At 41.9% G+C, this 16,459-nt stretch overlaps 1 protein-coding gene across 2 annotated transcripts in view; it reads right to left on the reverse strand.

The window, feature by feature from the left end:
- Nucleotides 1-12,185: 12,185 nt before the first annotated feature.
- Srek1 (splicing regulatory glutamic acid and lysine rich protein 1) overlaps nucleotides 12,186-16,459 on the reverse strand; it is a 41,383-nt gene continuing 37,109 nt past the window's right edge. For both annotated transcript variants that reach the window (XM_045138928.1, XM_004671187.2), the window contains 2 exons: nucleotides 15,439-15,583; nucleotides 12,186-14,506 (listed from right to left, as the gene is read on the reverse strand). In XM_045138928.1, the coding sequence (XP_044994863.1) occupies nucleotides 14,357-14,506; nucleotides 15,439-15,583 (295 nt within the window). In that variant the 3' untranslated portion in view covers nucleotides 12,186-14,356. The remainder of the gene's footprint in view (nucleotides 14,507-15,438; nucleotides 15,584-16,459) is intronic.

Consider the following 16,459-nt stretch of genomic DNA (forward strand, 5'->3'; position numbering starts at 1 on the left):
CTTACTCTTAGTTTTTTGCTTACAAAGTTTGACTTTGCATTTTTACTCTCACACACAAAGAAAAACAAACTTATTTATCTAAACTGTCCCTGGACCATATGCTGGTCTTACATGCTCATAATAGTTGGTCTTGAAAAGAAGGAGCAGATAGTGCACCCCTGGATGACATGAAACCCAGAGGTAACAGTAAAACCCTGTGCTTAAATCAACAGAAACCACAAAGTATGCAGAAACCAGAGGCTTGCCTAACTTTTCTCTAAACCAGCTCAGAAAGGATGGAGGTAGCTTTGCCCTGCAAATGAACAGCTGTCTTCCGCAGAAGCACCTGTGTCCAGTGAACAAAGATCTGGAACAGGTGTAAAGCCTCAGTTTTAAGGAAATCAGTGTCAGATCCTCTACTGTCCAGGTGCCCTGCCCTGTTTACACTCTAGTCTTTATCTCTTAAAATAGTGCCAGGACCAAACAAAGACAATTCAATGATTAGTTAATCAATAAAGACTAACTAAGTCTCACATCTAAGCAAGGTGTGAGGCTGGGCATGGTGGCACCCAGCATGCAGGAGGCAGAGGTAGGAGGATCATGGTCAGCCGGAGGCCACAATGAGACTACATAGTAAAGTCCCAGAGAGCCTGAGCTAGAGCGAGACCCTACCTCAAAAAACCCACAAGGCTGGAGGGATAGCTTAGCAATTAAAGCGCCTGCCTACAAAGCCAAAGGATCAGGTTCGACTCCCCCAGGCCCCACATAAACCAAATGCAGAAGGTGGCACATGCGTCTGGAGTTTATTTGCAGTGGCTGGAGGTCCTGGTACACCCATTCTCTCTGAAGGTTTGCCCAGAGCTGGGCACAATTCCACAGTCCCTGACCATATGCGAGGAGGACCTGGCCCATAGGAAAAAGGGTTCAGAGGTTTCCCGAATTCAGGGTGAACTGCAGATTTGAAATAAACCTGAACTAGGAGCGCCCTCTAGTGCTCAGAAATAGTGATGCAAAAACAGCACTCCGTAAACCTGGATTTCAGGAACCGTCCTCAAGTGTTGAGAGCAGAAAGACCTCCAGGCTCCCAGAAGGAAGTGGCCTTCTTGAGTTCCTGTAGAAATAGACCCAATGCAATTCCAGACCCAATGCAAGAATTCCAGATTCTAAAGACTACAACAGACACCTAATCCTTCCATGTGTCAATTCGCCATATCCCATGTGAGCCAGATGCACCTGGTGGCACATGTGCCTGCAGTTCATTTGCAGTGGCTAGAGACCCTGGCACGCCCATTCTCACTCTCTCTCTGTCCTTCTCTCTGTCTCTAATAAATAAATCAAAAAAAAAAGAACTGCTCGTGGGGGACTAGATAGAGAGTTCAGCGGTTAAAGCGCCTGCCAGCAAAGCCAAAAGGAAGCTTGATTTCCCAATACCCACAAAAAGTCACATGCACAAGGTGGCACATGTGGCTGGAGCTCGTTTGCAGTGGCTGGAGGCCCTGGCATCCCCATTCTCTCGCTCCCGCCCTCCCTCCCTCTCTCTCTATATAGATAGATAGATATAGATCTAGATATAGATAGATATCTATATATATCAAATATATATATAAACTGCTGAGTTAAGATCCTCAGAACCCATATCAAAAGCAATATCCATAGTACACGTGGGAATCCCAGTGTGCCTATGAGAAAATAGAAGACAAGAGAACACCAGAAGTTCACTGGGGTAGTAAATAAGAGACTGTCTCAAGGTAGGAGAGGACAGATACCCAAAGTTGTCCTCTCCCATTCACACATGCTCTGTGGTGCATGTATACAATACACACACACACACAGTAGCAAAACCTAAAAGTAAGGTGTCAGAAGCTAACCAGATTATAATAAGTATGTACAAACACTTCAGTGAAGAATTTTTTTAAAATTTTTTTTGTTCATTTTTATTTATTTATTTAAGAGTGACAGAGAGAGAGAGAGAGAGAGAGAGAGGCAGATAAAGAGAGAGAGAGAGAATGGGCGTGCCAGGGCCTCCAGCCACTGCAAACGAATTCCAGACGCATGTGACCCCTTGTGCATCTGGCTAACGTGGGTCCTGGGCAATCAAGCCTCGAACTGGGGTCCTTAGGCTTCACAGGCAAACGCTTAACCACTAAGCCATCTCTCCAGCCCATGAATTTCTTTTTTTTTTAATTATTTTTTATTTGAGAGGGACAGAGAGAGAAAGAGGCAGATAGAGAGCGAGACAGAGAATGGGTGCGCCAGGGCTTCCAGCCACTGCAAACGAACTCCAGATGCATGCGCCCCCTTGTGCATCTGGCTAACGTGGGTCCTGGGGAATCGAGCCTTGAACCAGGGTCCGTAGGCTTCACAGGCAAGTGCTTAACCACTATGCCATCTCTCCAGCCCAGCAGCCCATGAATTTCTAAAACACCCGTTTAAAGGAAATTCAGTGAGCTTTCAAACACCATGGAGAAGTTAACCCATATTCTAACAGAAGAGCTGAACTGAGAGGTAGAAGTGGCATTTGTTGGTTTCCAGGTCCGTCTCACTCCAGCCCTGGAACTCACCCTGTAGTCTCAGGCTGCCCTTGAACTCAGTGATACTCCTACCTCTGCCTCCAACTGCTGGGATTAAGGACACATGCCATCACGCCCACCAATTTTTTTTAAAGCTTTCATTCATTTGCAATCAGAGGCAGAAAGAAGAGAGACAGGGAATAAGAATGGATCACCAGGACCTCTAACCACTGCAAATGAACTCCAGATGCTTGTACCACTGTGCATCCAGCTTTACATGGAAACTGGGAAATAGAACTCAGGTCATTAGACTTTGCAAGCAAGTGCCTTAGCTGCTTAGCCATCTCTCCAGCCCTTGAATAAATTTAAAGGAAGAAAAAAGTTTAAGTAATTCAATTCATCTGACAGCTGACCTCTCAAAAGATGTCTTACAGGCCAGGAGAAAATGATATCACTTAAGTCAATTTTTAGGTTGGGGAAGGGAAGATACTACATTTTCACCACCCAAAGAGAGTCATTCTTAACATTTTCAAATATATTTCATTTTTATTTTTATTTTTTTAACTTTTTATTTATTTATTTGAGAGCGACAGACACAGAGAGAAAGACAGATAGAGGGGGAGAGAGAGAATGGGCGCGCCAGGGCTTCCAGCCTCTGCAAACGAACTCCAGACGCGTGCGCGCCCTTGTGCATCTGGCTAACGTGGGACCTGGGGAACCGAGCCTCAAACCGGGGTCCTTAGGCTTCACAGGCAAGCGCTTAACCGCTAAGCCATCTCTCCAGCCCTATATTTCATTTTTATTTATTTATGGAACAGAGAAAGAGGGGGAGAGAGAGAAGGGGCATGTCAGGGCCCCCAGCCACTGCAAACAAACTCCAGAGGCATGCGCCCCTTGTGCATCTGGCTAACATGGGTCCTGGGGAAACGAACCTGGGTTTGGCTTTGCAGGCAAACGTCTTAACCACTAAGCCATCCCTCCAGCCCATTCTTAACATTTTTTTTTTTTAATCATTTCACTGAGCAGAGAAAAATATCCTCTTTCCCTACACAAACACACACACATACCACTAAAAACAAAGGAGGGGGAAAGCAGATCCAAATGTGACTTCCTGATTTCAACTCTTTGCAGGCTATGGGCTTACTGCCCATCCTCCTTCATTTCCTGAGGTCACAAACCAGACCAAGAGCTTTTGTGGGCTCTCACTTGCTCTGCTCATCAGATTTTCAACTTTTGCCTCTTTCTTTTGCTAGGAAGGTAGGTGTCCTGCCGCTTCCGACTGTTAGGTGGCAGCACGATCTCTAATTCTTTTCCTCCCTCCTCCTCCACAAGTTGAAAGGTCTCAACATAACATTAAAATAATTAAGAATAAAGCTAATATTGTATTGTTTCATGAATTTCTGAAGAGACAGAGTTAGGGGAAAGGGATAGAGTCATTAAGAGTGAAGGCTGAATGGGGCATCTGAATGTTTTCCACTCTCAGATCATGCTGAAAAATCCTAGTTTCCCCTTGCTTTACTTGCAAGATTCTGCACAGTAACATTTGCTTATTCGTTCATCTAATGCATATTTACAGACTCCCTCTGCGTGTAAGACAGACGGGGTAGAAGGACGCGTCAGACAACTGTGCAGCCTACTTGTCAGTTAGCAGGCACCAACACACAGAGGTGCCCAAGGCAGGTCACCATCACTTATTCTGCTGTTCTGCAGATAGCAGTGAAAAAGGAAATAACGGGGCTAAAGATGGCTTAGCGGTTAAGGTGCTTGCCTGCGGAGCCTAAGGACCCAGGTTGGATTCCAGAACACAAGTAAGCCAGATGCACATGACGGCATATGCATGTGGAGTTCCTGTGCAGGGATTAGAGGCCCTGGTACACCCCTTCTCTCCCTCCCTGTCTCTCTCACACACATAAATAAATGAGTAAATAAATCAAATATTTTAAAATTACTTTTATTTTTGAGATAAAAAGAGAAAGAGAGAGAGAGAGAATGGGCCTCTAGCCACCGCAAACCAACACCAGACGCATCTGGCTTAGGTGGGACCTGGAAAATTAAACCTGGGTCCTTAGGCTTCAAAAACAAACTGCTTAATCGCTAAACCATCTCTCCAGGTCTAAAATATTTTTTAAATATTTATTTTATTTTTTTTTATTTGAGAGAGAGAAAAAGGCAGAGACAGAGAATGGGCATGCCAGGATCTTCAGCTGCTGCACATGAACTCCAGAAGTGTGCAACCTTATGTATCTGGCTTACATGGGTACTGGGGAATCGAACCCCGGGTCCTTAGGCTGCAAGGCCAAGTGGCTTAACTACTAAACCATCTATCCAGCCCAAATAAAATGCTTGGAAGGAAGGAAGGAAGGAAGGGAGGGAGGGAGGGAGGAAGGGAGGGAGGGAGGGACACACGCACGCACGCACGCTGGGTCAGTGGGTAAAGTGCTTTCCTTGTACATGTGAGAACGCAAGTTCAATCCTACATGAAGATACCACCATGGTGACTTGTGCCTGTAACTTCAGAGCTGAGGAGGTGTTGACAAGTGAATCCCTGGGCCTACCGGGCAACCAGTGTAGCCCACTTGGTGAGTTCCAGGATGGAGAGAGACCATCTTTCAAAAGATGGACAGGGAGGGCTAGAGACATGGCCCAGGGATTAAGATGCTTGCTGAGAGCTTCAACTTTCTACCCATCCGCTGCTTTTGGTCAGGCGTTTTTTTGCCAGCAACGAGAAGGCAACTGCAACATCACTAAAGCACGAGGATGTCGGGCACGTATGTAAAAGGCAGACACAGCCAGCGTCGAAGTGACAGACAGGAGGATTCCTGAGCCTTGCCGGCCAGCTAGCCTCAATAATTTTTTTTTTTTTTTTTTTTTTTTGAGATAGGGTCTCACTCTAGCTCAGGCCAACCTGGAATTCACCCTGTAGTCTCAGGGTGGCCTTGAACTCACAGTGATCCTCCTGTATCTGTCTCCCAAGTGCTGAGTGCTGGGATTAAAGGCATGTGCCACCATGCCGAGCTTTGGTTTGGTTTTTCGAGGTAGGGTGTCACTCTAGTCCAGGCTGCCCTGGAATCAACAATGTAGTTAGTCTCAGGCTGGCTTCAAAGTCACAGTGATCCTCCTACCTCTGCCTCTTGAGGGCTGGGTTAAAGATGTGTGCCACCATGTCTGGCTAGTCTAGCTAAACTGGTGAGCTCCAGGTTCAGTGGGATCCTGTCTCAAAAAATTATGGTGGAGAGCAACGGTGGAAGATAATTGTCAACTACTTGCCTACACATACATGTGCATATACATGCACCTGCACACCTACCTGCTCCTACACATTTGTAAGCACAAATATACACACATGCACACATACGACATACACATGGAAAAAATTCAACTTTAGAATGGCTGCCCGTCTATGCTATTTCGAGCAATTACTATTAGGTTTTTTTTAATGGTATCATTTATTTATTTAATTTCAAGAAAAAAGGGAGAGAGAAGCACAGAGAGAATGGGTGCTTCACAGCCTCCAGCTGCTGTGCCACTTTGTGCATCTGGCTTTACACGGGTACTAAAGAATCAAACCTGGATTATTAGGCTTTGCAGACAAGAGCCTAAGCCACTGAGCCATCTCTCCAGCACTGTTATCACATTTTTTTAAGAATAGTCTGATGTTAGTCTTTGCTCAAAAATCGTAATATACAGCTCAGACTCCTTAGCCCATAGTTTACGTTCTTCCAGCAGTTATCTGAGCAAATTTCTTTCCAGTTCTTTCCTTCTTCCATGGTTGTGTGATTCCCAAACTGATAAGTTCCCTACCCCACCCCACCAACCCACTTCCCTCCACAGCTGTCGCTCTGGTACCCACAAATATCCACGGACACATGGCCAGCCCCAGCCTGCTTTGTAGGAAGAACAGAGCCTGTGAGTTGGTTCTGGGTGTGAAACACGTCACTTCTACAAACAGCAGAAAGCCAAGTGCCCCCTCCACTCCTCTCCTGCCCTGCAGGTCACCTTGGAAGCCTCACATTCCAAACTGCACAGCTACAAGATGAAGGAATATTACCTGAGCTATGTCAGACTTATATGTAAGTGGAAAGTAGACATATCCTGTTACAAATTGGGGAATGCTTGTGCCACCTACTGGGAATGTGTGACCTTATGCTTGCCTCACCTTTGTGTGTCAGCTTACATTGGATCTGGAGAGTCAAATGTGGGTCCTCAGGCTTTGCAGGCAAGCACCTTAATCACTAAGCAATCTCTCCAGCCCCTCAATTGTCTTTTCCATGATTTCTAGTTTTTGAAATTCTCTTCTTCATAAATGTAACACTTCCAAAGACCTGGATTTACACAGATAGGTCAATGAAACAGTGCCTGAATCAAGCAGAGGAAAGAAAAATGACAAGGAGGGCTAGAGAGATGGCTTAGCAATTGAAGGTGCAAGCTTGCAAAGCCTGGTGGCCTGGGGTTCAATTCCCTAGTACGTTAAACCAAATGCACAAAGTGGCACATGCATCTAGCATACTCACTCTCTTTTTCTGTCCATCTCCATCTGCTTCTTTCTGTCTACCTCAAATAAATAATATATATATATATATTTTATTTTAGCAAGGCCAAAACTCAGGAAGCAGGTGTAGAAGGATCTCTGTGAGTTTGAAGACAGCCTGAGACTACATAGTGAATTCCAGGTCAGCATGGACTACAGTGAGCCTCTAGCTCAAGTACTAAAACAAATGAAAAAAAAATTAACTAATTTTTAAAAATAGGCTAGAGGAATTGTTTGGTTGAGGCATTTGCCTGCAAAGCCAAAGGACCCAGGTTCGATTTCCTAGGACCCACATTAGCCAGATGCACAATGGGGCATACACATCTGGAGTTTGTCTGCAATGGCTGGAGGCCCTGGCGCACCTATTCTCTCTCTCTTTCTCTGTCAAATAAATAAAGAAATAAAAATATTTTTTAAAAAGAATGAAAATTAACCAGGCCAGGTGCAGTGACATACACCTTTAAGCCCAGCACTCTGGAAGCAAAAGGTAGGAGGATCACTGTTAGAGGCCAACTGAGACTACACAGTAAGTTTGGTCAGCCTGTGCTAGAGTGAGTCCCTACCTCAAAACAACAAAATAAATAAATAAATAATAAAATAGCCAAGCATTGTGCATATGTCTTTAATCCCAGCATTTGGGAGGCCAAGGTAGGAGAATTGCTGTGAGTTCATGGACAGCCTGAATTACATAGTGAATAGTGAATTACATAGTGAATTACATAGCCTGGGCTAGAGACCCTGCTTTGAAAAAACAAAAAAACAAAAAAGAAAGGAAGCAAGGGAGGGAGGGAGGGAGGAGAGTGAGAAAGAAAGCAACAGAGAGAGAGGGAGGGAGAGAGAGGGGAGAGAGAGAGAGAGAGAGAGAGAGAAAGGAAGGAAGGAAGGAAGGAAGGAAGGAAGGAAGGAAGGAAGGAAGGAAGGAAGGAAGGAAGGAAGGGAGGAAGGGAAAGGAAATGTTATAATAAATCCTAATACTAAGCCAGGCATGGTAGTGCACGCCTTTAATCCCAGCACTGAGGAGGCAGAGGTAGGAGGATCGCCATGAGTTCGAGGCCACCCTGAGCATACAGATCAGCCTGGGCCAGAGTGAGATCCTACCTTGAAAATGAAAAAATAAAATAAAATAAAATACAAACCTTAAAAACCTAATACTTTGTGCTAAATAAAAGTAAACAAAAAGAGAAAGAAACAGAAGAAAAATAAAAACCACTATCTCTGGTCAGGGAAATGTACACTCTCCTCTTAGACTACTGTGACTTCTATTTTGCTTTGAGTCCACGCCCCGTGTATTTAATTCCCTCATCGAGAGAGAAAATTTCTTCAGGCAAGTGGATCTACTTCCTCATGAACCTTCTTATTGTTACCAGAGTTGTCAGGGTCACAGCTGGGACCTGGCAGCCCTCCCAAGCTAAGCTGGGCCAATTAGACAGACAATCATACTGTAAAGTGGAGAAAGGAGAAAAGGAGATTTCAATGTGGCCACGTTAGCAAGAGGAACAAAGGCGTCCAGTGACTCCTCAAGTCCATCAGCTGGCTCCAGCGATGAGGTTTACCTTTAAATAGAATGCAAGAGGTATGCATGCTTAGATTGGCAGTTTAGGGGTGACAGCGTCCCCAGGAATTGCACTTGGGTCTGTAGGGGAAAATCCTGGTCATTTTACTTTACTACAGGTCAGGAATGTCAAAAGGGTCTTGACTCTTTTTATCCCTGCCCCCTGGGGGTGTCTTTCCATCCCCTTTGTAGATTGTTAGAGAATTAAGAATCTGGGAAGGGCTAGAGATGGCTTAGCGGTTAAGGTATTTGCCTGCAAAGACAAAGGAACCAGGATTGATTCCCCAGAACTCAAGTAAGCCAGATGCACAAGGTGGTGCATGTGCCTGGAGTTCATTTGCAGTAGCTGGTCGCCCTAGTGCACCCATTCTCTCTCTCTTTCTTCCTCTGTCACTCAAGTACATAAATAAAAATATTTTTTAAATATATTACTGGGCTGGAGAGATGGCTTAGCAGTTAGGGTGCCTGCCTGCAAAGCCAAAGGACCCAGGTAAGCCAGATGCAGAAGATGGCACATACACCTAGTTTGTTTGTAGCAGCTGAAGACCCAGGTGTTCCTATTCTTTTTCTCTCGATCTCTCTCTCAAATAAATAAATGAAATTTATATCTGTAACTATATATGTATATATAGAGAAAGATAGATATGTAGAGATATATATAATTTCCCAGAAATCCTGACCCCAGACATAATTATACTAGCGAGAGCTGCTGCCAATCCAGGGAACTCACATAAAAGTCCCCAACCTGAGTCTCAAGGTGGGCTTTTCAACCCCCTTGCCTCCTTAGGCAAGAGCTGTCTTCTTTCCTTCCCTTAAGCTCCCCATCTTTTAAAACACTCTCTGCTAAAGCTTGAACTATAATAAAATCTTTCTGTACCTGTATCTTCTGCTCTGTGGATTTCACCCGTTGGATTCATAAGAATCCAGAAACTTCCCAAAAGGATCGGTGCATTGGCATATCGCATTAGTGCGTTGGGAAGGAACCCCAATTCCTGTGTCTCTGGTGAGGGTGTGGCCCCACTTCCCATCTGCAGCAGCTCTGATCTCTCTAGTCAGGTGCTCTAAAGAGTTGTCAGCTCTGTGTGAGATCTCCTTCAGAGACAAGTTCCTGGTCGGGCTGTCACCAGGCTTAAGCTTTTTTTCATTTCCTCAGCATGAGATTCCTGAGAAAATTCCAATTCCTTGGAGGCCATTGTCACAACAGTCTCAGAGCTGAAGAGATGGGCACAGGTGTCTCTAGAATATCTTCAATCCTTCCAGGACAGTCACCTTGTTATCTACATATGAAGCCTGGGGTAGGGGTGCTGGAGAGATGGCTTAGAGGCTAAGGCGTTTGCTAGAAAAGCCAAAGGACCCAGGTTTACCCACGTACAGCCAGAAGCACAAGGTGCACATCTAGATTTTCTTTGCAATGGAGAGAGGCATTGCTGCACCCATTGTCTCCCTCCCTGTCTTTATCAATATCTTAAAAAAAAAGTCTGCCTGGCTTGGTGGTACACACCTTTAATCCCAGTATTTGGGAGGCAGACGTAGGAGGATTGACATGAGTTTGAGGCCACCCTGAATTCCAGGTCAGCCTGGGCTAGAGCAAGACACTACACCTTGATACCCCCCCCAAAAAAAAATAAGTCTTGGAGGGATTATGATCATGATATATTGTTTGTATGTACAGAGATTGTCAATAAAATGTTTTAAATGGGGGAGGAGGGCTAGAGAGATGACTCAATGGTTAAGGCACTTGCTTGCAAAGCATGATGGTCTTGTATTTTTCTCATTTGGTAAAAGGGTCATGCTGAGTAGCATGAGTTGGAAAGTCTTTTCTCATCTTGAATCTTCTGAAGGAATTTGTATTACATTGTTAGAATTCCCTAATAAAGCCAATGTAAGCCTAGAATGTCCTTTTTATACTACCAAACTGAATATTAACAGTAGATTTAGGTGATTTCTCTCTATGCAGTTCAATGGGAGAAATTAATCACCAGTGAAGATACTCAACAGTGGACACTGCAAGCCTTGTATTTGGCCAGCCAAGCTAACTGAGCCAACGGGTCCAACAGTGGCACATCTGTTATGGGGGAAAACAACGGCCCTCTAATTGAATTGGAGGCCTGCTCCATGGGAGCATCCCTGATACTGATAACCTACAACAGGGGTAGTTATGAGCCCTAGGGGTGTAACGTCTGCTGCTGTCTGGCTAAATGTATATACTTTGCTCACCAAACTGCCCAGTATGCTGTTTTCTGAACGTTTATACCCATATATTAATGCTACTCTTGCTTTTGGTTACAGAAACTTCTCAGATGGCAATGACCTTGGGATGACTCAGAAGCACCATGGTGCTGAGAAGTGACAGAGGAGTGCTCAGCACTGAAATATCTCTATCACACCTTCCAAGGTTCATTGTGGAAGAGGTGGCGGAAAGGATATAAAGGCCAAAGGAAGGGTAGGACTCCTTACAATGTGCTCCTCCAGACACAAAATGGCCTGGATATCCATGACCTCACAGTGCCTGACACTGCCTACACAAGACCGTCATAATAGGAGAACACAAGGACACTGCACCTTACTCTGTGAGAAGAGCTCCACTTCATGAAGGACACCAGAGCACTGCACCTTACTCTGTGGGGAGGGCTCTACTTCATAAGGACACAGGGAAGTGAGTCTTAAGTCGTGTGGACAGCTACACTACAAAACTCAAATCCTCTTTAAGTGAAATGTGGGGAAAACAACTGAAATGTTACACGATTCTATGGAGTCGCTCAAGAGAACTCATTGTAATTGCTAATTCAACTAAGATGATTTAATAAAATCATACTCTGTATTTGTAATTGAAAAATATTTTAAATGCTGTTACTAAACTTTGTAATCTGTAAATTTGAATAATCTCACAGGCTGAGAACAGGTTAAGAGATTTTTCTTTTCAATTTTAAAATAAAGATAAGTACACAGATAAAACTTGGGGTCCTGAAAATAATATCAAATTATTTTGACAAAGCAAAAACTTTTGATTGTAAATTTTTATTGTAATTCAACACATCAAACTTTAAGCCTTTAATAATATAAAGATCAACATAAACACTGTCTCTGCTTTTAAAAAAAAATAGCAAACATGAGGACAGATACAAGCTGACTAGTTTTCTTAGTGTAAATTAACTAGATGAGATAAGGTGGGAGACAGCGCTGTGAAAGGTCGGCCTATGTCGCCACCTCAGGCAAAGCAAGAACACCATCCACAGAGTACAGCTAGGACAATGGAAATGAGTCACACTCAGTATGAGAGTGAAAGGGAGGTCTGCTTGATCTTACCTTGACTGTTCTGATATCATCTACCTTGAAGGAAAAAACTAAGTACCTTGACAGAAAATAGTAAATAAATGTAGACACATCAGCTCAAAGTGAATAAAGGAAAACATGTCTGTCTGCCTTAGTGCGCCTCACACACTTTCTAGACCTAGACCAGAGCTGCTTCCATGGAAGATGTCCAGTCAGAGCTGATACTTCCACTAGATCTCCTGACTTATTCTCAGCTTTTAAAAAACGTTGTCAACGTAAGATTGCTTTAGAGTTGAATAAATACCATGTGCATGGAAAAATAATTAGCAATAGAAATCAAATGTTAATTTCCAACATAAAAAACATTTTTAATAAGAGTCCAGAGTATAAGAAAACATTTTAAAAGACTGTTTTATAGGCACTACAAAATGTGCATCTATTGTGTCAAAACAATCGTGAAGCCAAACACAAAAGCAGGATGAAACTGAAGACGCTTTGTGAAATGCATAAACAAATTCTTTCCTCTAAAATACTTGGCTTTATTAGAGAAACGGTACTAAAAATAACAAAGATTCAAACATTTGCTCTATTCTACTTAGATATCATAAATAAGACAGCTGTTGAAGCGAGACACACACTCCTTCATACTCTTTCCCTGTGTGCCCAAGCATTCTTGCATCAGAGTAAGCCGTTTACCAGCCAACTGTATGTGGCTAAATGACTAAAATGACCACCTATACTTTACATAGTAAAGCAGTTTCCAAACCTTTAATGTACATAGTGATAAAAATAAAAACATACACAGTAATTCTGAACTCTTGAAGATGATTAAGCAGCTTCATAATCAAATCAGGCTTTGTTACTTCCAAAAGGGATTTTCCCATTCTTCACCAAATACTAAAAAGTTGCAACAGTATTAACATTAAAACCAAACTCAAGTTGAAGCCAAGTAACTAAAGTGCTACTCAGCTTTTTAAATCTATAACAACTCTTCTTATGAGGTAAGGCAACTGAGTAATTTGATTGTATTATAGATTTCATTAAAATAATTATACCTGATCTTTTTTAGTAACATGCTAATTAAAAGTATTACTTTTTTGGAAATTTAGTAATAATGAAGAGTTCATATACTACAAGTTATAGTTTTGGGAGAGAAATTAACACTGTTGTCATTTTACTACTTACCTACCTTCTGTAAGAAGTTGAGCCTAAGAATGATGGATGACCTATATTTTAAACTCAAGTAAGCACATCTTTAAACACAGAACAAATAAGCTCCTGGATACTCCTACTTCTTTTAAGTATAATTTCTTTACATCATTATGAGAAAATGAGTCAGAGGTAACAATTAAGGCCATCCAACAATCCAACGCAGTCAACAAAAATGTTTCCTTTGACTTAAAGTAAGAGCATGTTTCATTTTCAATTATCACAGTATAAAAATGATGGTCCCAAAACTGCACTGTCATTTTAAACTCTAAAACCAGTCTTGGAAACAGGACTTCCCAATTAGGTGAATTAAGTAAGCACACTTCACTATGGGTATGAATAGAATACCCATCAAGATTGTGTGTGACTCAAGTGTGATTACACATATAAAATGGGCCCCCGTTGTAAAAGGCAGCAAAGCCCCAGCTTGCGCCCCCACAGCTCACCTTGCAGACCCCGACTCCTTGAGAAGGCGTCTTTGCCACCTACGGCTAACACACACTGCAGCATTATTCACAGAAGCTCGGAAATGTCAAAGTTCAAAAAGAAATGCTTTCTTTATGGGTAGACCCAATGATTCTAAAACCGAATGCTAAAATGATATTAGTACTCAACACAATTGCTCTTCCTTGTGAAAAAGAACAGTAGCATGCATTGTCAGTTGTTTTTGATCCACTTATTTAAGCAATTTTAATCTGTAAAACTATTTCAAAGAAATACTGCTGTCCTAAACAGTGAGCAAAGAAAACACAATAGTGAGAATTTACCACAATCACCATAAGTCCTGTGAAGTAAATGTTAAAACTTCTTACATACTTTGCACTTTTACAAGGGTGTGTATATTTGCAACAATTTCAAGCACATCATCAAACCATATATATTGAAAAAAAACTTTAAAAAAGTAAAATAATACAAAATTCAGTAACTAGCGTGTTTTTTTTTTTTGTTTTTTTTTAAAGAGCCTCCAATGCTTATCTCCAGTCTTTAAGGACAGTCAAAATCAGGACTTTTGATGTTTAATTCATTTGCCATGCTTCTTGGCAAACACTAGTGAATCACAATGACAAGTGCATCAGCCACCATGGAAATGCACAGACTTTAGAAGATGAAGTGTTTGGGTAACATCTGTTATTTTCATGATGTCCATGCTCAGTAACAAGATGTCCACAATGTCACCTAACCAGTGGAAAAACTGTTAGTTCCCATGTTTACACTCAATTAGGTTTCTTCCCTATTCACATCTTGTTGAAAGAATTGAAACTTTGGAATTATTCCAGCGAAGAAGGGAGAAGGGCCTCAGAAGTCCTATATCACTTCTGTTTTGGTAGAGAGACTCTCTTCACTGGGCTGGCAACTCCCATTCTGCTGGACCTTGTTCTCCTCAGTCCTTGGAGCATCTTTCTCATCTGCTTCTTTGCTCACAGTGGAATCTACTTCTTTACCATGCTCCTTTTCCTACAATGAACACCAACAATGAATTTACCACTTTCCTCAAGAGCTGCCTGCAATCACAACTAAATGCAGCTTTTGTGTGGGGGAAGGGGACTGCATTCTCATTTCTCAATAAAAACATGCAACACACATCTGTGTTTTATATGTACTTCCTATAAAAGATAGGCATAAAAAACTGAAATTAAACAGGTGAACAGAATGTTAATTGTACAACAATTACTACAGACAGCTCCCGAGACTCCATGAGAAGCAAAAGGAAATAAATTGACGACTGTTAGAGCAGTCCAGAGTCTGCCCTCACCTTAATGGAGAATTAAATGAGAGAACGATGTACGTAGCACCAGTGAATGCTCCGTAAATACTAATGACAACACTGACAGTCATAAGCTCCCATCAATATGAGAGTATATAAAACCATACAATGTATGTTCCAGAATATAAATTCCTCACCAGGATAAGCAAAATGACAAAATTCATGGGTGCTCGCAATTTCCAAAAACAAGAAAAAGCTTAGTTGGAGAAATTTAGGTTACAACTAGGTACTATAATAATTTAACACATCTAATCAACACAAACTCTTGTCAATTTTGCTGAAATGAATGAAATGAAATGAAATGAAATGAAATGAAATGAAAAGCAGCAGGCAAGAATCAACATTCGTAACCTGCAGACTTTCTAAAAATTATTCTTGCCAGGCTGGTGGTGCAGCCTTTAATCCCAGCACTAGGGAAGCAGAGGTAGGAGGACTACTGTGAGTTCAAGGCCACCCTGAGAGCACATTGTGATATCCAGGTCAGCCCTACCTTGAAAAACCAAAAACAAATCAAACAAACAAAAAACTGTAAGGCACGTGACCCTCAAGCTTTGGATCTACAAGCGCTTCTGTCCAAAGAGCCCCTCCCTTTTCCTCAGCCTCGACACGCTGCTGTGCTTACTTTAGCTGGAGTACTGCACTTCTCCACCTTCTCCTTGCCATCTCTGTCATTAGAACTCTTTCGGGTGGATGTGGAACGTTCTCTCTCTCTTCTTTCACTGATGTGATCCCTTTCTTTTTCTCTCTTTTTATCTTTCTTGTTTCTGCTGTAAGAATATTAATAACCCATCAACATCTGAGAAATTAAAGACCTATCTACTACACTCTTGACAAAATGGCCTTACCCAAGAAAGGATATACAAAATAACACAGGATAAGCATACTAAGAAGTGTGCGTTGATAAAAGTGACATCAACAGATCTTACAGTTTGATCTGCTCCACCTTTTGCCCCAGTTTCATAAAGATAACACAGGTTAACTTTTTCGTTTTGGTTTTTTTCAAGGTAGGGTCTCGCTTTAGCCCAAGCTGACCTGGAATTCGCTATGCAAGAAAAAAAGTTCACTTGTAAGAGCAATATAAAGGAAAAAATACTGAGGAATAAACTTAAGACATACTTAAAGCAAAGCTGGGTGTGGTGGTGCACACATTTAATCCCAAGTAAATGCACTTATATGTAGCTGGTTATAGTGCAAACTGCTACAGTACAAATTAACTTATAAAAAGTAATTTGGAAATATTTCTCAACCTTATAAATATATCATTTAACCCAAAAATATTAATCCTAGTAACTTTTCCTACATATGTATTACATTTGAAATTATTCGTAACATTAAAATATTTCCAACTGGAAAATTCAGAAACCATTCTATGGCAGAATGGTTAAACAAACCAAAGCACTGTTATACAATCAAAGTTCAGGAAATCATAAAAAGGAATGGAAACAGTCTCCCTGATCATAAAAACCTAAAACATGGAAAAAGTTCCCTGTAGTTAAGTGGAAAAAAGTGAATAAATACTACATATTTCCCGTATGTTGTATGTAAAAAGAAAAAAAACTTGATATACTTTCATGTTGTAACTACACAAAGCTGGAAGGATATGCTAAAAAAAATGTAATTTCTTATGCATTTGCCACCACGTA

Source organism: Jaculus jaculus, chromosome 20, assembly GCF_020740685.1.
Source record: "Jaculus jaculus isolate mJacJac1 chromosome 20, mJacJac1.mat.Y.cur, whole genome shotgun sequence".
Taxonomy (NCBI): domain Eukaryota; kingdom Metazoa; phylum Chordata; class Mammalia; order Rodentia; family Dipodidae; genus Jaculus; species Jaculus jaculus.